We start from the raw sequence: 25622 nt of genomic DNA, 5'->3' as shown, positions 1-25622 counted from the left end.
AAATGAAGTACATCAAGCCAAATACAGACTTCCCCACTGCCAGTGTGAGGGTCCATGGCAGCTGACGCCATCGAGCATTTACATGTCATTCACATATGAGAAAAGCAGAGGACACTTGCAGCTGAGCCCAGGACACGTTTGAAGGTGATTGAAGCAGACAAGGTATGTATTAAGTAAAAAGTGTCCCATGGACACGGGTACACAAACCTTAGGCAACTGAATGTCTGAACTTGTTGGATATACAGCTTTTCACACGCCGCTTATTGCCTGGGGCACTGAGCACATCCTGTGTCCCTTCAGTGGAGAGCACCCTTTGACATTCATGACCATTTTTTCCTGAAGATTTTTGCCCCATGTATCCTTTCCCTTTGATAATCTTGATTGTATCATGCCAATGGATAAAAACATAGCTGTGAGTATGCTGGGTCCCATGAATCCACTTGGGAAATCTCTGACTATCAGAAGGTTTGACAAACCCATGACAAAACATATTACTACAGTCTAATCCTGGGGAAAGCCTTTAATAAATCCCAGAGAATAGCCATTGTACAGAATTCCTAGCTTGTGCTCTTTAACACTGTCATGGTCTTCTCAACAAAAAAAAGGTTTAGGAATTATAGCCCAATGAGACATAAAACTACTTAGTTTTATGTCATGTGGTATGCTGGATGAGATCCTGGATACAAAAACAAAACAAACAAACAAAACCTGGGTAAGAACTATGAAATATCAATAATTTATGACTTTAATTAACATATCAAGGTGAGCACTGGTGACTAATACCTATAATCCTAGCTACTTAGGAGGCTGAAAGTCTGAGGATAATGGTTCAAAACTAGCACAGGCAGAAAAGTCCATGGACTTGTCACCATATTTAATTTTGATACCCTGCTATTGAATATGTTTATCTGAATTAGGGAAGGGAAGGGGAACAACAGAATGGTGAGACAAAGGACCAGGGAGAAACCAATGAAACAGTGACATTCACAAGACAGTGTGTTGGAAATAATCTGTACAACTCAGGGAGGGATGGGGAGAGGGAAAATGGGAGAAAAATGAGGGAAAGGGTAACAAGCCTGACAAGAAATACACTTATTACCTTACGTATGTAACTGTAACCCCTCTGTGCAATATCTTGACAATAAAAAGGGAAAAAAGAGAAAAAAAAACAAAAACAAATTTGGAACTAGAAATGTGGCTCAAGAGGTAGAGCTCCAGCCTGGAACAAAAAATCCAAGGAAGAATACAAGGCCCAGAGTTTAAATCTCCATACCAACACACATATACACATACATACACAAAATAAAAATAGTAACAGTAATGTTAGTGTCATTAGTTAATCCATTGGCTATGACTACCAAAGGCTATTAAGAGTAGAAAAGATTGGGTATGATGCATATAGCAACTTCTTTCAGTATCTTCACAACTCTTTTTAAATATATATTTTTATTGTTAAGATACTGTACAGAGGGGTTACAGTTACATGAGTAAGGTAATGAGTACATTTTCTATTGAGCATTGTTACCCCCTCCTTTGCTTTTCCCCTACCATCCCTTCCCTCCCCACCTCCCCAACTCCTCCCTCCCCCTCACCCAGAAGTTGTAAATTTCATTTTCAACATAATGTCTTGTACATTTCATTGTTAAAATGGGTCAACATATATCTTTATTTAAGCATTTTGTTATTTCCCTTCTCCTCCCTAAATTAGAAAAATGTATACACAAGATGCAGGGCACCAGAATCAAATACAGTGAAAACAGAGGCTATACCATGAGGGAAGAACACACAAAAGAAACCAAAAAATCACATAGTACATTATAAGTACATTAAAAACAACAGCAACAAAGATAAAACCTCTTGTGTCCCTATCTTGGGGTTCATTTCACTTAGCATCATCTTATATGGTCATATGTACCTAGCTTTTGACCTTTTCTGCTTGTCCTAGACATATACTAGTTATTGCAGATAAGGTAACCATGGGACCTATGTTTCTTTAGGCCTAGCTTACGTCACTTAATATCATTTTTTCCAAGTCTTTCCATTTCCTACCAAATGGGATGGTGTCATTCTTTCTGATGGACGCATAGAATTCCATTGTGTGTGTGTGTGTGTGTGTGTGTGTGTATATATATATATATACACACACACACACACACACACACACACACATTCATCTACTGATTCGTCCCATATCTTAGTTATGGATCTTCACAACTCTTTATAAACCTAAATCAAACTAAAATTTGAATGAATATATATACACAAATATATATATGTATATATACACACAAATATATATGATATACATGCATATACATATATAATTTCTGAGCATTTATCATGTACTGTACTATATACTAGAAATTTATGTGATTAATGAAGGTAAAGACATCAGTTCTCATGTAACCTTACTCCATATCTACTCATTTTATGATTGTGAAATTACTTGAGATAGAAGAAAGGTAAAATAAATATGCTTGATTGTATTATTTTAATTGACTATCCAATTACATCTTATTATTGCACTAAATGCTGACTTCCTGGAAGGCTGAGGCAAATTAGAAATGTCAACCTATTGACCAATGTTGAAGTGCTTTTATATTCATAAGTGGAGTGGCAAACATGCTGAAATAATGATTTGAGCAATAAACATTGATCTCTGTCAATGTGATGTTCTTTTACTCTTATTGTGTTCTTTCCTAAAAGACAATTTGATGACTATGCCCATGTTTAATAAAAGCATCAGAAATCCCTATCATTACATTAAAAGTATCACAGTTTCATTCTTGAAACTTTTTGTTTCACCAAATGATTAATTTTCTGCTTGAGGAAAAAGAAAATAAACACAGAATGATTTGAATATTTGGATCATTATTAAAATTTTAAATTACAGCCAGGCACCGTGGCTCACGCCTGTAATCCTAGCTACTCAGGAGGCTGAGATCTGAGGATCGAGGTTCAAAGCCAGCCAGGGCAGGAAAAGTCCCTGAGACTCTTATCTCCAATAAACCACTCAGAAAACCAGAAGTAGCTCTGTGGCTCAAGTGGTAGAATGCTAGCCTTAGGCTGAAGAGCTGAGAGACAGAGCCCAGGCCCAGAGTTCAAGCTTTGCAACAGACAAAAAAATGAAAAAATGTAAATTACAAACAGCCAAAGATATTTGCAGCATAATTTATATATATTTTAAGACAATGTATTAGGGTAATAAGAGATCGAGTGGATTCCTTCAAAATCTGTGAAAAACTTAAAGTGATTCATCTGTTCAAATTCATGAAAAAGAAATTAGTACTTTTATGGAACATGTATATTTTTCCTAGATAAATCTGAGTAAGAAGCTCTTTAGTATAATTTATTCTAAATTTATCAGTTCCTAACCAACATTTTTAATCTTAACTCATTAAGCTTACAATGATAAAGATGTATTGGAATTATCATAGTGAATTAGAGATTTATGATCTCTGATGTAAAGTTCAATAATTTTAAAACACATGAACCTCTTTTTTAACAATAGTTTTCTCTAGTCTTCAAAGAAACATTTTCTTTTATTCATATTAAACAGGACCATGGACTCCTCTGTACAGTATGTTCACAAATAAAATAAAATTAAATTAAAAAAAAATTAAAAAAATAAAAGCAAAAAAAAAAAAAACAGGACCATGGTACACAAATGTCAACATAGGAGTTAAAATGCTATTTGAATAGAAATAGAAATATAATACATCCATACTACTGGTAGCTTCACTACTTCTTAAAACAGGATTATATGCACCAGGATTATATTTTGAGTAATCCTCTGAAAATTTTGGTATTTCTGCTTCTTCATGCTGATACTACGCAAACTAGGTAGGCCAAAGAAAACTACAAAGCAGTTTGAACTGTATAAAAATAACACTAGAGCAGAATAAATTTTATACTTTTTAGTTAAAGTAGTAAAGGAGATTTATAGTGCCAAATGTTTACATGATAAAAAAGTAAGATCTCAAACCAATAAAATTTGGAAAAGGCCAGGAAAATTCAAAATGAAGACAGTCAATTATAAAGAGCAGGAATCAATGGCCTGTGAAATCACAAAACAACAGAAACAATTGACACCAACAGCTAAGTTTTCATTGTTGTTTTGTTTTATGATTATAAAATTGATAGCTTCTTCCTGGAAGAGGAAGGAGAGAAGAAGAACAAAAAGAAAGAGGAGGAGGAAGAGCAAGAGGATGAAGAAAAGGGAAGCGAACAGAAATTGCTATTATCAGGATTGAAAAGAGGATATCATTACAGATTTAACAGACATTAAAAGGATAATAAAGTACTAATATCATTGCTATACATATAATTTTGGCAACATAAATAAGTCCTTGAAAACAACAAAATATCAAAACTTACTATTATGAAATTGATTCCCTGGATTGTTCTATAATTATTCAAGATACTGAATTCACAGTTAATACTTTCTAACAAAGAAATCTCTAAGCAGGTAATTTTAGTCACAAATATTTAAATAAAATAGTATTAGTTCTCCACAGTATTTTCCAGAAAATAGAAGAGGAAAGAAATAACTCATTTTATAAGACTAGTACTGCCTTGATACTGAGGTCACATAATGACAGAAATAAATAAAATAAAAAATATCCAGAAAATTTCAGGTCAATATATTAGTATTTGAGGATTAATATGACAAAAGGTATCATAAACCTGTACTTATCACAGATACATAACCAGTATTTTAAAATAAAATATGTACAATCTTAAATTTTTTCAAAAGTAATAAATAGTAATGTCCATCACCACACGCAGGTTCTGAATACTAAAATCTGTGCAACATTGGTAAAAGAAATCATACACCACAATAAAATAAAGGAAAGACTGTATCATAATTTCAATCAAAACCTTATGGCTGGGAAGGTGGCTCAGTGGTAGAGCGCTTGCCTTGCAATGCATGAGGCCCTGGGTTCGATTCCTCAGCACCACATAAGGACATTTTTGTAACTAACACACTTCTACATGGAGAATAAAAGGTATTAGAACAGCTAACACATTTTGAAAAAGAACAGTGAAGTTAGATTCACATATACTCTTTCATGACTTAACTATAACAAAAAGTAAATGGGTTATCAGAAAAGTGGTAAGATATCCAATTGATTTTTGTGAAGGTTGCAAAAGTATTTCCAAGGAGAAAAGTGTGTTTTTGATAAATGATGCTCCAACAACTGGACGTGGACTTCAACTTTTTTATTTTTAAAATATCAAAAAAGTCAAGTCACTTAAAATAAATCAGGGGGGGATGGGAAGGAGAAACAAAGGAGGAGGCTACAATGCTTGATAAGAAATGTACTCATTATCTTGCCCATGTAATTGTAACCCCTCTGTACAGTATTTTCACAATAAAAAAATCAAAACTATCAATGTAAAACATAAACTTTTTAAGAAAAACAAAAGGAGAAAATACTTTCCCCATAGTTTTGCTATCAGTTGTACATTAGTTGTACAAGGAGGTTCCATTTTGACATGTCCATAAATGCATAAATGCATATGTGCTCACCCACTCAATCGCTCTCTCTCATCCCTCTGCCTGCTCCCAAAGCCAATCTCAACAAGCTTTATTATTCCATTTCACATGTGTACATAAAGTATTTCAACCATTTTCAGCCTCTCTGTTCTCCCCTCCCCCTCCCACTACCTCCCATACCCTGAAACAGAACCTGTTTTACATTCCCATCATTCATTTTTTAAGTGTTAATTATACAAAGAGGTTTCACCAAGATATTTCATGAATGTATCTACAGTACTTTAATCAAATTGATTCCCTTACTCTTTCCCCATCTCCAGTACTTGCAATGAGCTGGGTTCTGCCACATTCATTCGCAGATGCAATATATTCTGCTTTTGTTCACTCTCATGTTCTCTTTGCTACTGTCCTAAATCCTCTCAAATGGTCCCACAATTACAAACTCTCTCTCTCTTATATAATCCTATATGTGTTTATATATGTTTATCCTTCTTAGAAATAACACTAAAAACAGGATTCTTTAATTTTTCTTTTTGAGAAATTAGACTTCTTTAAAATTGAATAACTTAGCTCTTCCGTAAAAAAATCAAGACAATGAAAAAGAGAAGCTATGGACTCAGAGAATGTATTTTTAAATTACATCTCTTACACAAAAATTCATTTAAAAGGTCAAATAAGGCAGGTGCCAGCGACTCACATCTACACTCCCACCTACTCAGTAAGCTAAGATCTGAGAATCACAATCGGAAGCCAGCCTGGGCAAACAAACTTAACAGTTCAATTAACCAGCAAAAAGCTGGCAGAGGAGACATGGATCAAGAGGTACAAAGTCAGCTGTGAGCAGAAAAAGCTAAGTGAGGTCTAGAGAAATAAAATGCCAAGTAACAGTCAGAAAATCTGACTAGTTATCTGAATTTTAAAATATTATCGATGCAAATTAAGTATACATCCTATGGAAAATGAATTATACAACTGTGAGCAGGGAGGGGAGGAGTAAACAGGAGGAAAGCAAAGGAAAGGGTGACATGGTCTAAAAAGAAATGAACTCATTACATGACTTATGAAATGGTAACTCCTCTGTACAACACTTTACTAATAACAACAAAATTATTGTTAAAGCAAGAAAAAGAAATTGCTTAAGCCTATCAAAACACTTCCACAGAACATCCACTTTCGGACAGAAAGTCTCCAGGTATCTTGGTTTACCAGTGTTTCACTGTTTTGTAGTATAGGGTTTTTTTTAAATCAATTATGAGTCATAATTCAATAGTTGGCCATGAAATCAATTCAGTAAACTGTAATCATGTTTTAGTAAAATTAAACAATGTGCTCCCATCATCCCAGCTATCAGAAAATATAAATAGAAGAGTCATAGTTCAAACTGGAGCTGGGTATAAATGAAAGACTATTTAAAATACAACTAAAGCAAAAAGTGTAAGATTGTAGCTCAAGAGCACCTGGCTAGTAAGCACAAGGCTAGTTCCAACCTCAGTACTGAGGGAAAAAAATAGAAAAGAATTTAAGCTCTGATTGTACTGAGTCATCCTGTGTCAAAACTGTTTATGTATGAAACAATAAACTTTCTGATAATTTTTAAAAAATAAAAAATTAATATGCTCCCCACAACAAAAACTATAAAACATAAAGTTGATGATCACATGAGAACATGAAAAGACAGCCTGTGTTCATAGATTGAAAGAGAGGATTAAAATGTCAATATTTAGGGCATTGATGGCTCATCCTTGTAATCCTAGCCTTTCAGGAGGCTGAGATTATCATTTGAAGTCAGCCTTGGCAGATAAATCTGAGAAACTCTTATCTTCCAATTCTTAACAAAAAACTGGAAGAGGAAGAGGAAATATGGTTAAAGTGGTTGAGTACCATCCTTGAGTGAAAAAGCTAAGCAAGAGCACAGGTCCTGAGTTCAAATCCCAGTACAGTACCAAATATATGTAATACCTATTAAAGTACCAATAATATTTTTCCCAGAAGTAGAAAATACCTTAAAATTTGCAGAAACACACACACACACACACACACACACACACACACAGACACACAGACACACACACAGACACACACAGACACACACACACAGACACACACACACAGACACACACACACAGACACACACAGACACACACACACACACACACACACACACACACACACACACACACACACACACACACACACACACACCAAAACCATCTTGAACCAAAAAAAATCAAAGTAAAAGGCATTATGTGACCTCACTTCAAAATATATACAAAGCTCTAATAAAGCAACGTGTTGTAAGAACAAGTAGACATGGTAAATAATGCTGCAACAAACATAGTTGTGCTGGTAGCTTTAGTATAGCCTTGTTTGTGATCATTTGGGTAAATGCCCAAAAGTGAGATTGCTGCGAAATGAACCCCAAGATAGGGACACAAGAGGTTTTATCTTTGTCGCTGTTCTTCTTAATGTACTTATAATGTACTATGTGATTTTTTTGTTTCTTTTGTATGTTCCTCCCCCACTTATAACTCGTTTTCACTGTATTTGATTTCAGTGCCCTGTATCTTGTATATACACTTTTCTAATTTGGGGAGGGGAAGGGAAAAAACAAAATGCTTAAATAGGGATTACAGGTTGACCATTGTAACAATGAGATGTACAAAACACTATGTTGAAAAGAACTGGGGGATGCGGGGGATGGTAGGGGTAAAACAAAGGAGGAGGCAATAATGCTGGATAGGAAATGTACTAAATACCTTCCTCATGTAAGTGTAAGCCCTCTGTACAGTATTTACAATAAAAATGTATATATAAAAAAGAACAAATACACAAATAGAATTGAGACATACATATTAACCAATACATTGACAGTCAATGGATCTTTAACAAAGGTGACAATACACACATTAGGGAAAGATCAGTAAGTAGTGCTGGGCAAATCTGACACCCACAGTATAAAAGAATAAAATGAGACCCTTTTCATTTCTTTTCTTTCTTTCTTTCTTTTTTTGTTGGTTGTGGGGCTTAAACTCTGGGCTTGGGTACTGTCTCTGCACTCTTGAACTCAAGGCTAATGCTCTATCACTTGAGCCACAGCGCCATTTCTGGTTTTCTAATGGTTTATTGGAGATAAGAGAGTCTCATGGACTTTCTTGCCCTGGGTAGCATTGCACCGTGATCCTCAGATCTCAGCCTCCTGAGTAGCTAGGATTACAGGTGTGAACCACCGGCACCGGGCAAAATTAGACCCTTTCTCTAACAGTTTCAAAAATCAACTCAAAATGGATGAAAGACTTTTAAAGCTAGGCCTGAAACTACTGAGAGAAAGCATAGGAGAAACATTCGAGGACATCGGAATGAGCAGACATTTTTGGAATAAGATTCTCAAAGCACAGAAAATACAAAAAAAAAAATCTAGACAGATGGGAGTGTATCAGGCTCAGTAGCTTTTGTACCGTAAAGGAAACAATCAGCAGGATGTAGACACAACCTACAGAATGGCAGAGAACATTCACAAACTGTACTGGCAAGGGTGGTTTCCAGAATAGATGAGAAAGTAAAAACTGAATAGCGAAAAGCCACAAAACCTGTTTTAAGAATAGCTAATTTTTGTTTCCATTAAACAATGAAACATTAAAGATGATCAAAACTTATGGTAACTATTGTTTGTCTTCTCATGTAAAAGGGGTAGAATCTGGGGCTAGAGATGTGGCTCAACAGTAGAGCATTTACTTAGGATGCACAAAACCCTGAGTTCAATCCCTAGCACCACCAAAAAACAAAACAACAACAGCAAACACAAAATCTATAGTGAAATCATTAAGCAATGCACTGGTATCCTAAACAAACATTCAATAAATGTTCACAAAAAATTAATTAGCTAAGCAGATTGGTCAAATTATAGGTATATGAATGAATAAAAATAATGTTATCTATTAAAAATTTCCCTTTGCTATTGTCATCCTCTAAACTGTGTAAACTGAACATTTCTATGCTTTAAAATAGTTTTTAATACAGTTGAGGTTTTCAAAAGGATTTATCCCTAGAATTAAACACATTTACTTAATTTCAAAGATGTTATCTGCATATATTGTCAGAATAGAGTAAGTATAGCTTTCATGCTTTTTTTACATGTCTATTTATAAGATAATTCATATTTCTCCTTTATAATGGGGCTCTGTTTTTAAGTTATTTTTTTCTGAATACTCAACACATGATCATCTGTAACTTATTTAGGTAGAAGTCAACTTCTCAAATAGTTTGAATTTCATGGGTTCAATCAATTATATTATATCTAATGATGCTAAAATATATTCATTTCTGAAAACTACTGACCACATTAACCATCATTTATTTTTTTAAAACTGAAGTGCTCCTATACTAACCAGCCAAAAATACAAGACACAATTATCTCTAATAATACTATACTATCTAACTAAAATATGTAAAACATATCCAAATCTGACTGAAGCATTCATTGCACTGTTTTTTGTTTTGGATAATATCAGGAAAAATTCACTCAGCTGTCTTACAGTGAATTATTAGACAAAATTGCTGCTTTATGTATTTTAAGTCTCTGGGTATTGTTAATATTCAACACACAAATTAACAAGAACTACCATTGATTAGTAAGAAACAGGTAAGAAGGTAAGAACGAAGTTTGCGAAGCAATGTTTATTGAGAAACAGACAAGTCCTCAAACTTCCAAATATTCATAGCACTTCAGTCAGTGTGTAAGTTGGCTTCTGTAGAATCTAAAACTTACTACTTGGTCTGTCACACATAACCCTGAGCTCATTCTCTGGAAGTGCAAGAGTTCAAATAATAGAGAAGCAAACACTCCTACAAAAATCACAGAAAGGGGAAATTATCCTTTGAGTAACATTTATAATTTGGCACAATTACTTTCATGATCACACCTGTATCCCTAGGCACATAATTAAATAAGGTTCCCTGAAAATATCTGATTAAAATAAGCATGATGAAAAGTGAACAATGTTGATTAGATTTAGAGAAACATTTGTTTCCACTCAACCTAAAATTGCTGCAAAGCCAGGACAGCATGTAATAAATTAAAAATATTTATAATAAGCCATCCAGTCTCAATATCATGACATGTTTAGTTCCCTCTTGAAACCTCAAAATTGGAAACTAAAAAACAGCAAGAGAGGTTGTTTCTAACCATATGTGAAGCACAGAAATGATTACACATTGCGAGTTATAATAGGGATACATGATTATTAAATGTACCTAGAGAAAACTGTCGCTTCCAACATTAAAACCGCGTTTCTGTAATATAGTTGTTCAAAGTTAGCTGTATGCTTCAAGCCCCACTATTTACAAATGCAGAATTGTTAGTAAATTTCTTTTTCTTTCCTTTTTTAAAATAACATTAACATTACCTGCTTCTGTAGCCATCTTTCATGCCTCCGTTGCTTCCTTCTCAGACTCCTCAACTTGCTTCTTTCTCTTTTATTCAGCCTTTGGTTAATGGTGCCTAGTGAAAAACTGGCGGAATGCAGAAAGTCCAGAGGAGACAGCTGTTCTTCTTGCTCTGAGGCCTCCAGCATGCTCCTCCCAGTGGAGGGCAGATCCATCACAAAAGTCAGGTTGCTGGTATTAGTAGTGTGGTCAGAGTACACTGAAGAAGCTTCTAGTCCACACTGAAATTCTCCTCTTTGTGTCTGGGTCTCACGGGAAGCCACTGAAAACCTTTGAAGCAGCATATTAGGATCAAAACGGGATGGATTCTGAAAAGAACAGCTATTTTTACTAGACTGTAAAGGCAGTCCTGAAAGGTCGATGGGCTGTGTTTCATTTAGCCTGGGGTAAGCTGTAATCTTACTATGTATTTGGTACAAAGTGGGTAATAAAGTCCGTTTCTCACTGATGTTCAAATCTAAACTATGTGATTTCCTATGAAACGCTCTTGTGCATCTGCCAGTCACCAGCTGGGGAACAAAACGCTGGTATTTGGGATCTGACGTTTTGAAGAGCAGTTTTTCATTCTTCATCTCAAAGTATGTGGCCCGTACCTCTAGGCAGAGTGCTTCTGTTAATCTTCCAAGACCATTATTATTTTGGGCCATATTTAAAAGCTTATGGTTTCTGGTTTTGGAGCTACCACCTGTTGGCAGAGTTTTCTTGTCACAACCTGACTGAACTCTGGGATGTGACATGGATTTCAGCGATGGTCTCATTAGTCCGTCTGCCTGTGCTGGTTGATAATCAGTCCGGCTCTTAGAGAGATGGACAGCTGCAAGCTGGCCACAGGAACATTTTGGAGCGCTGACAAAATTAAAGCCCCCTAAGCGAGCCCCACAAAAAGGGCAATTCAGTTTTCCAACTGTCCACTGGGCCTACAGGTAATAAAAGAAAAGGAAGACAATGCTTTCATTGTAACGTAGCCAGAGAGAATGTGAGTTTAGGGGGGAAAAAAAGAAAAGACAAAAGCCAACCCCATGGAAGTTTTTAATGCTACAGAAAAGACTAGCTTTCTGTTTTCTGATTAGCAGACAGAACAGCAAATGGAAACAAGCATTCTAATAGAGATAAGCAGAAACAACGTTCTAGAATGATAACATATTGCAAATCATGCCTAACCAACCATATGCCTAAAATTTCCAAAAGAGTGTCTCTTAAACAATAGGTTGAATATGGATACAGTGTGAACTAATGAAGAGAAATACTCCATGAAACTAGGAAGCAAATTAGTCTACAGAGCTTCATTTGCAAGTAAAATCTCACAGAAAAGTGTCTGTTTTGATACCCTTCTTGCATACCAAGCACGGGGGAGGGAAACTTCCCAACCAACAGAATAAAGATCTTCCTGGCTTTTTACAGGCAACCCAAAGATCTTGACTGCATACATCACATGGTGCATTTTCCAGACGTGGGTTAGAAATTAATGATGAACTCTCCTTAAACTTATCTTTTCCCCAAAGGAAATGGAGTATCTGTAGTATTCTAATATGCCTTATAAAGTTCAGGACACTTTACCAGCTGTACACTGGGCATTCTCCCAGAAATTATTACAGTGTGAGAATGGATACAGAGATATCTACTAAAACTTAAGGGCTATTTTTTAAACCAAAATATAAGCTATTCAATGGAGAAAGTAATTATATTTCTCCAAAAACCATGTAATTTCTAAAAGGCATTTTATATTGTGTGAAAGTAACTATCATATTAACAAGATGAGTTCTTGCTCTTACAACAAAGCAGGTTAGGAATACAATGGGTCTTCATCAATGTCACCCCTTTCAAGATTTTCACCTATCTTTCCCAACCCATTCCATCCTACACTTTTCTTAATGTTGCAGGAAATGCACTGCTTTAAAACAAAAAAACAAAAACGAGAAAACAACTGTATTCTTTTCTTCTTCTTGTCTTCACTAATCTACTCTCCTTCCCTTGCCACCACCCAACCTCTTTCAAGTACCTCTTTCCTGGTGTTTATTTTGTTGAACTTCAATTTAGCCGTTCTAAGAAATTACTCTAAGTTCTCCCCTAAATCTAGCCTGTTTCAGGTAATAAATACATGTATATTTGCATACCACTCAAAGCATTTACTTACATATTTATAAACTAATTCTAGCTTCCACATATGAGAAAAAACATGCAACTTCTTAACATGTAGTATTTTCTTTTCTTTTTTTTTTTAGTATTTTCATTTTGGTTATACTAGTAAGAGTTATTACTTATACAGATTATGTTTATGTTTGACTCTATTCTAGGTGCTGAGGATATACTAATGACCAAACTACAAAATTCTCTGAGTCCTACTATGGTAACTAAGTGGTTTACAAAGTAAGTAATCTCTGTGTGTATATGTTATGTGTGTGGTATAAATGTATTTATGCGTGTATATTGAAGTATATATTGTGTCATATACATGCTTGGGTATATTTGCAAGTAATGAGTATTACAGTGTAAATGGTCTAGAGAGTATAGAGAGGTATATAATAAAATTGGGGAAGATAGAAGGATAAAGTAAGAAGGGACAGTTGATAGTTGGCTAGGCAAGGTCTCAATAATTTAAAAAAATGTAGAAATGTGAGAACTGGATGTGTACCTATTGGAGGAACATTTAAAGAAGAGAAAACACCAAGTTCAAAACCTGAGACAGAAAAGTGCCACGAATGCCCCGGTTACAGTGAACAATCCAGTAGGTATAGTCAGATGTCACCACCCTGCTCATGTGTCTTTTGTTGTTGTTGTTTGGGTCCAGTTGTGGGGCCTGAACTCTGGGCCTGGGCACTGTCCCTCAGCTCTTCAGCTCAAGGCTAGTGCTCTACCACTTGAGCCACAGCGCCACTTCCGGCTTTTTTCTTTTTTCTTATGTGGTGCTGAGGAATCAAACCCAGGGCCTCAGGCATGCAAGGCAAGCGCTCTATCACTAAGCCACCTTCCCAGCCCCTGCTCATGTGTTTTGAAAACAACATATCAAAGACACAAGCTCTAAAAGGAGGACAAAGATATTTCAGTGGTTGTATATTCCTACTTTACCTCAAAATGAAGAAACTTACTCTTTGTACCAGGCAGGTTATCCATTCTGGAAGGGCCTCTGCATTCATGTGCCACAGGTGACAGCTATGCTGGGCATCCAGTGACTGTCTCTCCTGGTATATCAAACAAACGCTGTTAGTAATGATCACCTCCCAAGTCGTCTCACCAGGTCGATAAGTAACATTCAAAAACACAAATTCAATTTTTGCTAGAAAAAACTATTCAAGGTCCTCTCCTTCCCTTGTTCGATGATCGAAAATAAACCCACAGTGATTGAGAAAAATTACAGGAAAGAACTACCTATAATTAAAAATAAAAGCCAGCCAGACACCAGTGGCTCATGCCTGTAATCCTAGTGATTTGAGAGAGTAAGATCTGAGGACTGAGATCCAAAGCCAGCCAGAGCAGAAAAGTTCCTGAGACTCTTAACTCCAATAAACTTCCCAGAAAAAACTGGAAGTGGTACTATGGCTCAAGTGGTAGAGCAATATCCTTGAGTACAAAGAGGCTCAGGGACATCTCCCAGACCCTGAATTCAAGCCCCAGGACTGGCAAAAATAAAATAAAAGTCAACCTGTTCCAATTATTGAAATTACCATATGAAGTCTAAAATTTATTAGTAAAGTGCGTTCTTTTCTTTTCTTTATTTTCTTGTGTGTAAAACAAAAAAGTACCATTTGTGGTAATGACCCCAAACCTTCAAAGTCTGATTCCATCAAGATTCTACTTCTGACAAAATAAAGAAGCTGCCATGTTCTCTATCATAATAATCAATAAACATAGAGGAGATGGGGGAGAGAAACAATGAGGTTCAAAGAACACTACCCCAAAACATGCTACATTAACATACTGGAAAGCAACAGAAGCAGGGAGATCTTTCTGGCTTTCTTCCTGCCCTTTTCCCTGAAGCAGGACAAAACTAAGGAAAGATTTCTGACCTTCTCTAAAGTAGGCCATGATGCTCTCCTGTGAGAGGTACCCCCACTTACGCCAGGAGGAAAGTAACAATCTTATCACAGAGAATATTCTGAACAGACAGAGCATGCTAAATTTGTTACAAACATAAGATAATACCTCTTCCCTTTCGTATTTCCTCATGACCATCTGTTAACATTCTCCTACATAACAGCACACAGGTTTAAATATTTCTGTGGAGTTTCATTTCCTTACCAAGGCTTTTCTGTCACATAAAATTATGTTAAATAGGTCTGCATGATTTTCTCTTGTGAATATGTCTTTTGAATCTATGAATCTCCCTTATAGAAACAATTTTGTAAGTGGCTGAAAAAAAGCTGCTTAGACTTCACCTGTACATGATCAACGAAAATTTAAACAGAGATATCTTTCTGAAGTAGATTTGAGAAATAAATGTGATACAGAGATAAAATAGCTTCTCAAGAGTCAGAAAGATACTGGGCAGACCAGAGTAGCAATGTGTATATCTTTTCTACATATGTGATTTTAAGCCAGCTAATTTTCCTCTTTGGGTCTCAATTTCTTTACCTGTAATTGGGTAGATAATTGGTTAAGGGTAGGAAATCTTTTGTGGGCCTACAAAATTCCACTCTATGAAGTGACTGGAAGGAACTCTTTGAAAGGAACAGGGACAAGGCAATGATTCCAGCCACTAATACTTTCTCAGGATCAAATGTTTCACTGAACAGCTGTGCAACTTACCAAAACACAATGTTTTCCCATATTTCTCAAGCAGTTATAATAAAGCCAGGTTAACAACGTAACAAGAAAAATTTTAAACACACTTATCTATTAAGTTTGTATTCTAAGTGACACAAGAAGTAGAGCTGACTTCCTTTAAGAATTCTTCCCTAAACAATTCACATTAGATTGTGTCATGGCGCCAAGGCCACCCAGAATTTCTAGGCTCAATTTCCCAAGTTGGACTCTCTCTCTCTCTCTCTCTCTCTCTCACACACACACACACACACACACACACACACACACACACACACACACACATCCTTACACTGCTTATCTCTTCCATCATTAGATCTTAGTCCAGGTATTAAAAAAGCTTCAGTATAGTTTATTTGTATATTGGCTAAATCTACAAAGAAGACAAATTTAAAATTAAAAGGAGAAAAATGGTTCACCTATTGTTCTACATTAGGCTAGATTTCACCATTTCTTTGGTGTGTGTGTGTGTGTGTGTGTGTGTGTGTGTGTGTGTGTGTGTGTGTGTGTGTGCTGGGGCTGAACTCAGGGACCTAGACCTATTACTAGGCTGTCTTATTCATATCTGATGCTCTTCTACTTAATCCATCCCTCTAGTCAAACATTTTGATAGTTAACTAGAGACAGAGTTTTTAGAACTTTTCTGCACAGACTGTCTTGGAACCATAATCCTCCAATTTTCAGCTTCCTGAGTAGTTACAATTAAAGGCATGAGCCACTGGTACACATTATTATTATTATTTTCACAGATTATTTCTCATACTGTACACCAACAATATTTCATACACAATGAATAATAATCAGGGCTAATCTCTGATCAGTGAGTATTAAGTTACAGCTAGACAAGAGAAAGAAGTTCTGATGTGCTATTGACCAGTGCCAAGTGAGGTAACCACAGAAATCAACAATGTACCATACATTGTGAAATGTAATAACTGTGAATGCTTTCTGTCATAAAATTTCAAGGGGCATGTTTAACCTGACTTAAATATTACAGAATATATATGTATAGAAAAATCATGTTGCCCTATGAACATGTACAATTTTTTTTGTTTTCAAGTATTAGTTTAAAATAAATTTGATTTAAAAAAGGGAAAAAAGAAAGATTTTGAATTTTTTCCAATTCTAAAGTATTTTCAACATGGGCTGAACACATTTTAGAGGGAAACAGAAAGTCCTTGGGAAAGGGTTCTAGTAGGCTCAAGAAATGGTAGTCTCACACATCATGTCTGAACTTTTAATTTTCTTCAAAGAACACAACTTTCCCAACTTTTGCTAAGAACTATATGAGAGGGTCAGGAAAGTACACAAAATGCACAGAGAACATTGCTGAATGGAGGCAAGGTCAGGGAACAAAAAGGAAAAGCAAGGATTAATCTCTAGCTAAATCACCTAAAGGTTCCTTAACATGTCTCCTCACAAAAGTGCCAAGAATACATGCAAGGGTTTATCTGACTGTTTCCTGCTACAATGATAAAGGGAAAACCCAGGCTGAGAAGGATAAAACTATTGGCTTGAAGATGGCATAATTGTTACCTTGTCTAATCTACTTTATTGAAGCAGAAAACATCTAGAAAACATGTTTTTTTAAAACAAGACTCAATGGTTGAAGTAGAAGATATAGATGAGGAGCTTTGTGTGCCAGATGTTATAATGAACTATTTTTTTTTTTTGGTTGCTTGTAAGGCTTGAACTCTGGGCCTGGGCACTGTCCCTCAGCTCCTCAGCTCAAGGCGAACACTCTACCACTTGAGTCACAATACCACTTCCGGCTTTTTCTATTTATGTGGTGCTAAGGAATTGAACCCAGGGCCTCATGCATGCAAGGCAAGCACTCTACCACTGAGCTACCTTCCCAGCCCCTATAATGAACTTTTGAAAGATTAAAACAGCATGGTTTTTCTCTGTATTCAATACAATTCACACTGTATTCAAGTACAGAGTAGATGAGAATAACAAGAAGAATGATCCAAGCTATATGGTAGAAACAAAAAACAAAGAACAAAAAGAATCCTGGGTGTTATACACAGGTGGCTCAGATCTGTAATCCTAGCTACTAAGGTGGCTGAGATCTGAGAATCAGAATCAAAGTTCAAAGCCAGCCCTGGAAGAAAAGTATGAAATTCTCATCTCTAATTAATTCTCATCATCTAATTAATCCCTGTGTGAAAATACTAAGAGACAATGCCTAGGCCCTGACCTCAAGCCCAAGTATCGGCACCAAAAATAAAATAAAATAAATAATAATAACAGTAATGGGTGGGGGAATGGCTCTAGCAAAACTACAATTGGTTGATTGAAGTCTGTCTCTTCCCATGCGGAAAAAAATAATACTTGGGTCAGAAAGAAATAACATCATAGTAGGGTAGCAGAAAAGAGCTAGAAGAAATGGACATTTGCAGCAAGTGCTGGAACCCATACTCTTCCTGGTAACTACAACAACTGACAATGATGTACATTTATTTATATTAATAAGGTATATGTTTTATAATTTTTTGAAAGTGTGAAAGAGAAGTGTTATTTAGCTTTTAATGGTAAAGTTACCTGAATATGTATATATTGATTAAACACAACAAAATGTCTATTGTATTATCTATAAACTATACCCTAATAAAACTTATCAAAACCAAAAATAACAAGTAAAAATATTCTTCAAGAAAAGTGATCAAGACTCACTTGCAAATGGTACCATTTTATCTGCATTTTTGCTAATGCAAAAACAAAAGCATTTATTCACATGTACCACAGAGTACAATAAAAAATTATTCAGATTAAATTATATTGCAAATGGAGACTTAAAAACTGTTTGGATTTTTTCCCCTTAATGTTTATCATAATTTGGTTCTCTAGGTAATTCTGCCAAAACTATGGTCCAACTTACATCTGTAATCCTAGCTATTCAAGAGGCTGAAATTTGAATAATGCAGTTTGAAGCCAGCATGGGCAGAAAGGTACATGTGAGTTTTATCTCCACTTAACCAGCAAAATACCAGAAGTGGATCTATGGCTCAAGTGGCTGAATAACAACCTTGAGTGAAAAAGCTATGAAAGAGTGTGAGGGAAGGGATGACATTGCCCTAAAAGAAATGTTGTCATTACTGACTTACATAACTATAACAGCTTTGTATATCACCTTTATAGTAACGATTTAAAAATTTTTAATGTGTAAGGCCTTTTTTCCAAGCCCCAGTATTGCTCCAAAGTGGGTCAGGGTCAGTACGGATGCTGGACCTAAATCAGTTTCTTAAATCTGATAAACTGAGCAGGCAGGAGGGGTTTTGGGTACAGTACAGGTTTTGGGAGGATAAACATTATGACACATAACCATCTGCTGATAGCTCCTAACTCCTAAAGCTTTCAAGTTTTAAATATTGTTAAAATGAAAAAAAAAAGTCAGATAAAATCAGGTTTCAAAAATTAGTGAAGAAGTAGGAAAAACAGAGAGTAAAGACTTCAAAGAAATGCAACCAGGCCAAGGACCAATAATCTATGCTTTGTGTTCCAGGAATAGGTTTGATTGATTTTCTTATGCTTTCTTATTCAGACACCTCACTCCATCAGAGTTACTGTTACAAAGCCAGTCCCAAGGACAGGAATACTGAGCCATAAGGAAAGGAAATAAGTTCCCTCAGGTTGACGGCTGAGAGGTAGCAGCTCCCCTTGGGGTTTAAACACACAAAGTGTGCCCTGCCTTTCACTGCCGGGCTCTTAAGTCACAGACTGAAACCACTCTGGGTAGAAACTACTTTTCCTCTTTCAGAAATCCTGAGGTAATGCATTTTCAATTTTAGCAAGAGAACTTCCAAGGCCCAATGGGTCTCTACTTGTTCCCCAAGCAGCAACCAGACTGCATGGAAACAAGCCAACATGCTTAGTTCCTTTTCCTTCAACCTCCAGCCCCATACAATGTTATCAAATTTGCCACATCAAGGAGAAATTCTAGTCTTGTTTGGAAGTTACTATTTCTAAGCCTTCTTTATTCTAAGAAATCTGTGTGGAAAGACTTGGAAAAAATCATATTAAGTGAAATAGCCAGACCCAAAGAAACATAAACTCCATGGTTTCCCTCATTTGTAATAATTAGTATATGTCTAGGATAGTCCTAGCAGAGATCACAATAGCACAATAGCTATGTACATATGGCCATATAAGATGATGCTAAATAAAATGAAGTCCAAGACATGGAAGCAAGAAGTTTTTCTTTGTTGTTGTTGTTTTTTTAATGTACTGCATGAAGTTAGTTCTTTTTTCTTTCATTTCTTGTTTTTCCTTTGCTTTATCCCCTGCTGTCACTGTATTTGATTTTGGTGTCCTGTGTCTTGAATATACATTTATCTGAATTGGGGAAGGAAGAGGAATAACAAAATGGTGAGACAAAGGACAAAGGGTGAACCAAAGTAACAGTGATATTCACAAGACTCTATGTTGGAAATTAACTTTACAACTTGGAGAGAGGGCAATTGGAGGTGAGGGAAAGTGGGAGAAAAATGAGGGAGGGAGTAACAATGTTCAAAAGAAATGTACTCATTACCTTATGTATGTAACCATAACCCTCCGTATATCAACTTGACAATTTAAAAAAAATCTACAGAGGCCAATTATTGTAGAGTTTGCACAGGAACACCACTACTCGGGCAACCATCTCTTTTGATTAGCAATGAAGCAAATAATCCAGATCAAGGTCATGAGCACAGTGATGGGCTACTTTGGGAGAATGCTTTCAGGTGTGTTTCCCCAGGTCATCTGGCACACTTAGTAAAATGTTATACTCCTGCTACTCACTGGTGGCTCACACCTGTAATCCTAGCTACCCAGGAAGCTGAGATCTGAGGATTGTGATGCCAAGCCAGCTGGAGCAGGTAAGTCTTTGAGACCCTTATCTCCAATTAACCACCAGAAAGCAGGAAGTAGAATTGTGACTCAAAGTGGTAAGTGCTAACCTTAAGCAAAAGTGCTCAGGGATAGCGCCCAGGCCCTGTGTTCAAGTGCCATGACCAACAACAACAAAAAGTATACTCTTGTTCCATATGCTAGATTGACTGCCTTCTAAATAAGTCATAATGAGTCTTGCATACAATAAAGTTAAGAATGTTTCAATATCCTATTTTGTGTTTTGGTTCCAATATCTAAAGTTCTAGCATTTCTCTTCAATTCATAAGTTGGGATGACTTGTGGGGAGGGAGAGAACCTAAAAGCTCTCTCTAATGTCAATTTCCTGAATTAAGAAGTTTGAAAAAGTTTTCTTTGAGAATAGTGTACACGTAAGTGGCACTGTGGCTCAAGTGGTAGAGAGCTAGCCTTGAGCTGAAGAGCTCAGGGACAGTGCCCAGGCCCAGAGTTCAAGACCCATGACTGAGCAACAAAAAAAAAGAATAGTGTACACAAAAGATGGAAACAGGTCTGTGGTTTTCTTTTTAATAAAAAGGTAATTTTTAACTGTTTCTAAAGGTTTTCAAGTATTCCAGAGTTTAAACATGTCTACTTCATGTTAGCATTTAAATGCTAACATAGTCACAGACAACATTCTTCCAGGAAGAGAAAATATTTTCTAAGTACATTATTATTTTGTACATAAGTTACTCTTTGCTTCTATATAGTTGGTTTCAACAAGATACAGATTTTTAAAAATATAGAAAAATACATTTCTACTGAACATATGCAGTTGTTATTCCCAGGTAATGATATTACCCCTAGAAATACCAGGTAACAATTATTTATATAGTATTTACGTTGTATTACATGTTTAAAGTGATTCAGAGATGATTTAATATATACAAGAGGATGTGTGTGGATTATGCTAAAATACTATGCGAGTTTTACATAAGAAACTCAAACATCTGTAGATGCTATTTACAATTGGGAAGCCTGGGACCAGTCCTCTGCAATGTCCAAAGGCTAATTAAGACTGTTAATCAGAATAATTAAAATATAATTTTACTTTATCTACATGTTAGGGCTTATGGTTCTGATATCATGCTTGAAATTGTCTTTCATCAACAACTGCCATGCTTGAAACTGTCTTTCATCAACAACTGCCCAATAAATAAGTGGGATAAAGACTTAAAGAGAAACTTCTCTGAAGAGGAAAGAAGGATGGCCAATAGACACATGAAGAAATGCTCAACCTCCCAAGCCATAAAAGAAATGCAAATCAAAACAACATCGAGATACCACCTCACTCCAGTTAGAATGGCTAAAATCAAGAACTCTAAAAACAACAGATGCTGGAGGGGATGTGGACAGAAGGGAACCTTACTGCATTGTTGGTGGGAGTGTAACCTTGTTCAACCACTTTGGAAAGTAGTATGGAGTTTCCTCAAAAAACTCCATATAGAGCTCCCCTATGACCCAGCAATCCCACTTTTGGGCATTTACCCAAAGGATCACAAACAAGACCATACTAAAGCTACCAGCACAACTATGTTTATTGCAGCACTATTTACTATAGCTAAGATATGGAACCAACCCAGATGCCCCTCCGTAGATGAATGGATCAAGAAAATGTGGTATATATACACAATGGAATTCTATGCCTCCATCAGAAAGAATGACATTGCCCCATTTGTTAGGAAATGGAAAGGCTTGGAAAAAATTATATTAAGTGATGTAAGCCAGGCCCAAAGAAACATAGGTCCCATGGTTTCCCTTATTTGCAATATCTAGTATATGTTTGAGTCAAGCAGAAAAGGTCAGATAGGGTGATGTTAGGGAAATGAACCCTAAGATATGTATTCAAATGTTTTTTTTTCTTTCATGCGATTGTTTCTAACACATTTATAAAATTATTTCTTTGTTGCTTTGTATGTCCCTCCCCAACAGTATAACCCCGCTTTCACTGTATTTGATGTCAGTATAATTTGTGGAGGGGAAGGGGAAAAACAAATCATTTAAATAGGGATACAGGTGGATCCATTGCAACAATGAGATGTACAATTCGTTATGTCGAAAACAAACTTTATAACTTTGATGGGGGGTGGAGAGCGGGGAGGATTGGGTGGGTGGCGGGGGGAGGATGGGAAGGGATGGGAAGGGGAAACAAAGGAGGAGGCTACAATGCTTGATAAGAAATGTACTCATTATCTTGCCCATGTAATTGAAACCCCTCTATACAGTATTTTCACAATAAAAAAAGAAATTGTCTTTCATCTCCTGAAAAATCTCGAATGGAAAATTAGCAAGCTTTCTTGCTTTAATTCCCAGTTCAAACCCCCATGGTTGGTAAGCTCAATGGGACACACATTCAGGCCTTCAGATCATAAGATAGTATCAGAAACAAAACATATCATAATGCATTAATATCTAATATATAATAGAGTAAGTAATTAATGGTGAATGGATGAAAAGTACTTATTTTTTATATTATTCCGTACAATTGTTACTTTTCCTGGTCATTTTAGTTTTCTCAAAGTATTTTCATTTAACTCTTGCAATCTATCAAATGGTGTACTGCTAATAGTATACTTAACTTTATTTCTGTTTTGTTAGACATTTTTCATTAGAAATGTTAATTCTCAGTAATTTGCTTCTATGTGGGTGCAAGATCCATTGTAAAAATTTAAATGAACTATAAAATCTAATGTCAAAAGAAACCTGAAACTGTATTAGAGGTGACTCAATAAAGACAGTGTAATTTTATGTATTTTGCTGCTGAAATAAAATAAACATATAAATAAGAGTTTTGAAGATATACTAACATATTCGTACTTCTTCACCTCTTCCATTAGGAAGTGACAATTGTACAGATTATGCAACTCCAAGAATTTTTCTTTCCTTTCTTATAGGAATGAAGTTTGAAGTCAGGGCTCTTTTCACTTGAGCCATACCCTTGCCCAACCAATAGATATTCTTCAAAGGTCACTTATAGATACATTAAATTGGAACCAACAAAGTTGCATTTTCCCTATTGGAATTTTTCTGACTTTTCAAGATTATATACCCATGAACAAGAGGGAAAGAAAGGCCAGGCACTGGTGACTCATACCTGTAATCCTAGCTACTTAAGAAGCTAAGATTTTAGGGTCAGATTTGAAGCCAGCCCAGGTAACAAAATCCATGAGACTCTTATCTCCAATAAATTATCAAAAGGCCAGAAATGGGAGAGTGTCTCAAAGGGTAGAGAACCATCCTTGAGCAAAAAGCTAAAGATCAAACACAGATGCAAAGATCCTTAACAAGATTCTAGCTAACAGAATCCAGAAACACATAAAAAAAATAATTCACTATGACCAGGTAGGCTTCATCCCGGAGACACAGGGATGGTTTAACATACGTAAGTCAATAAATGTAATCCAACATATCAACAGAGCCAAGGTCAAGAATCACATGATTATCGCTACAGATGCAGAAAAGGCCTTTGACAAAATTCAACATTCATTCATGCTAAAAGCTCTGGAGAAAATAGGAATAGAAGGAACATTTCTAAAAACAATAAAAGCCATTTATGACAGACCAATAGCCAATATTATACTTAATGGGGAAAAGCTACAACCAATTCTCCTAAAATCAGGAACAAGGCAAGGATGCCCACTGTCTCCACTCCTCTTCAATATAGTCCTAGAACCCTTAGCCAGGGCAATAAGGCAAGAAAAAGACATTAAAGGGATCCGCATAGGAAAAGAAGAAGTTAAACTATCCCTTTTTGCAGACGACATGATACTATACCTCCAAGATCCCAAAAACTCCATCCCCAAACTCTTAGAAATCATAAATCACTTTGGCAAAATAGCAGGATACAAAATAAACCCACAAAAATCAGTTGCCTTCCTATACACTGATAACGTACAGGAAGAGAGGGAAATAAAGGGAGCAACCCCATTCACAATAACCTCCCGAAAAATAAAATATTTAGGAATTAACCTAACCAAAGATGTAAAAGAACTATTTAATGAGAACTATAAAAAGTTAAAGAAAGAAATTGCAGAAGACACTAGGAAATGGAAAGACCTCCCATGCTCCTGGATAGGCCGACTTAATATAGTAAAGATGGTAATACTTCCAAAACTAATATACAAATTCAACGCAATTCCTATTAAAATCCCAATGACGTACATCTCTGAAATACAGAAAACAGTCCAAAAATTCATATGGAACAACAAAAGACCTAGAATAGCCAAAACAATTCTAGGGGATAAAGACAATATGGGAGGGCTATCCATGCCGAACTTCAAACTCTACTACAGAGCTATAATAACAAAGACAGCATGGTACTGGCACAAAAACAGACCCGAAGACCAATGGAACAGAATAGAAGATCCAGAAATAAATCCACAGGCCTACAGCCAGCTGATATTCGACAAAGGAGCCAAAGACATACAATGGAAGAAACACAGCCTCTTCAACTGCTGGTGCTGGGAAAACTGGGCAGCCACATGCAGAAAACTAAAAGTGGACCCCAGCCTATCACCATGCACCAACATCAACTCAAAATGGATTAAAGACCTTAACATTAAACCTGAATCTCTGAAACTACTGCAGGACAGAGTAGGAGAGACACTTGAACTAATAGGCACAGGAAGGAACTTCCTGAACAGAGTCCCAGGGTCACAACAAATTGGAGAGAGACTCGACAAATAGGACTACCTTAAAATAAAAAGCTTCTGCACAGATAAAGCTATCGCAACCAAGCTAGAAAGACAACCAACTAATTGGGAAAAAATATTTACCAGCAATATATCAGACAAGGGGTTAACATCCTGTATATACAGGGAACTCAAGAAACTAATCCCTCCCAAACCTAACAAACCAATTACTAAATGGGCAAGGGAACTAAAGAGGGACTTCTCAAATGAAGAAATAAAAATGGCAAAGAAACACATGAGGAAATGTTCATCATCCCTGGTGGTGAAGGAAATGCAAATAAAGACAACCCTGAGATACCACCTTACCCCAGTCAGAATGTCCCACATCCACAAATCAGCCAACG

At 36.1% G+C, this 25622-nt stretch overlaps 1 protein-coding gene across 3 annotated transcripts in view; it reads right to left on the bottom strand.

Moving 5' to 3' along the window:
- Positions 1-25622, bottom strand: part of LOC138804773 (E3 ubiquitin-protein ligase RNF180) — a 134705-nt gene that overhangs the window by 85242 nt on the left and 23841 nt on the right. For 2 of the 3 annotated variants that reach the window (XM_069989203.1, XM_069989202.1), the window contains exons 1-2: positions 14029-14165; positions 10903-11859 (exon numbers count right to left, since the gene is read on the bottom strand). In XM_069989203.1, the coding sequence (XP_069845304.1) occupies positions 10903-11859; positions 14029-14076 (1005 nt within the window). In that variant the 5' untranslated portion in view covers positions 14077-14165. Of the gene's footprint in view, positions 1-10902; positions 11860-14028; positions 14166-25622 lie in introns of those variants that run through there. The other variant, XM_069989204.1, reaches the window with a different exon arrangement.

Source organism: Dipodomys merriami, unplaced genomic scaffold, assembly GCF_024711535.1.
Source record: "Dipodomys merriami isolate MVZ:Mamm:240054 unplaced genomic scaffold, mDipMer1.0.p SCAF_372, whole genome shotgun sequence".
Lineage (NCBI taxonomy): Eukaryota > Metazoa > Chordata > Mammalia > Rodentia > Heteromyidae > Dipodomys > Dipodomys merriami.
Note: the sequence above shows the minus strand (reverse complement) of the source record. Positions and strands in the feature narration are given on the sequence as shown.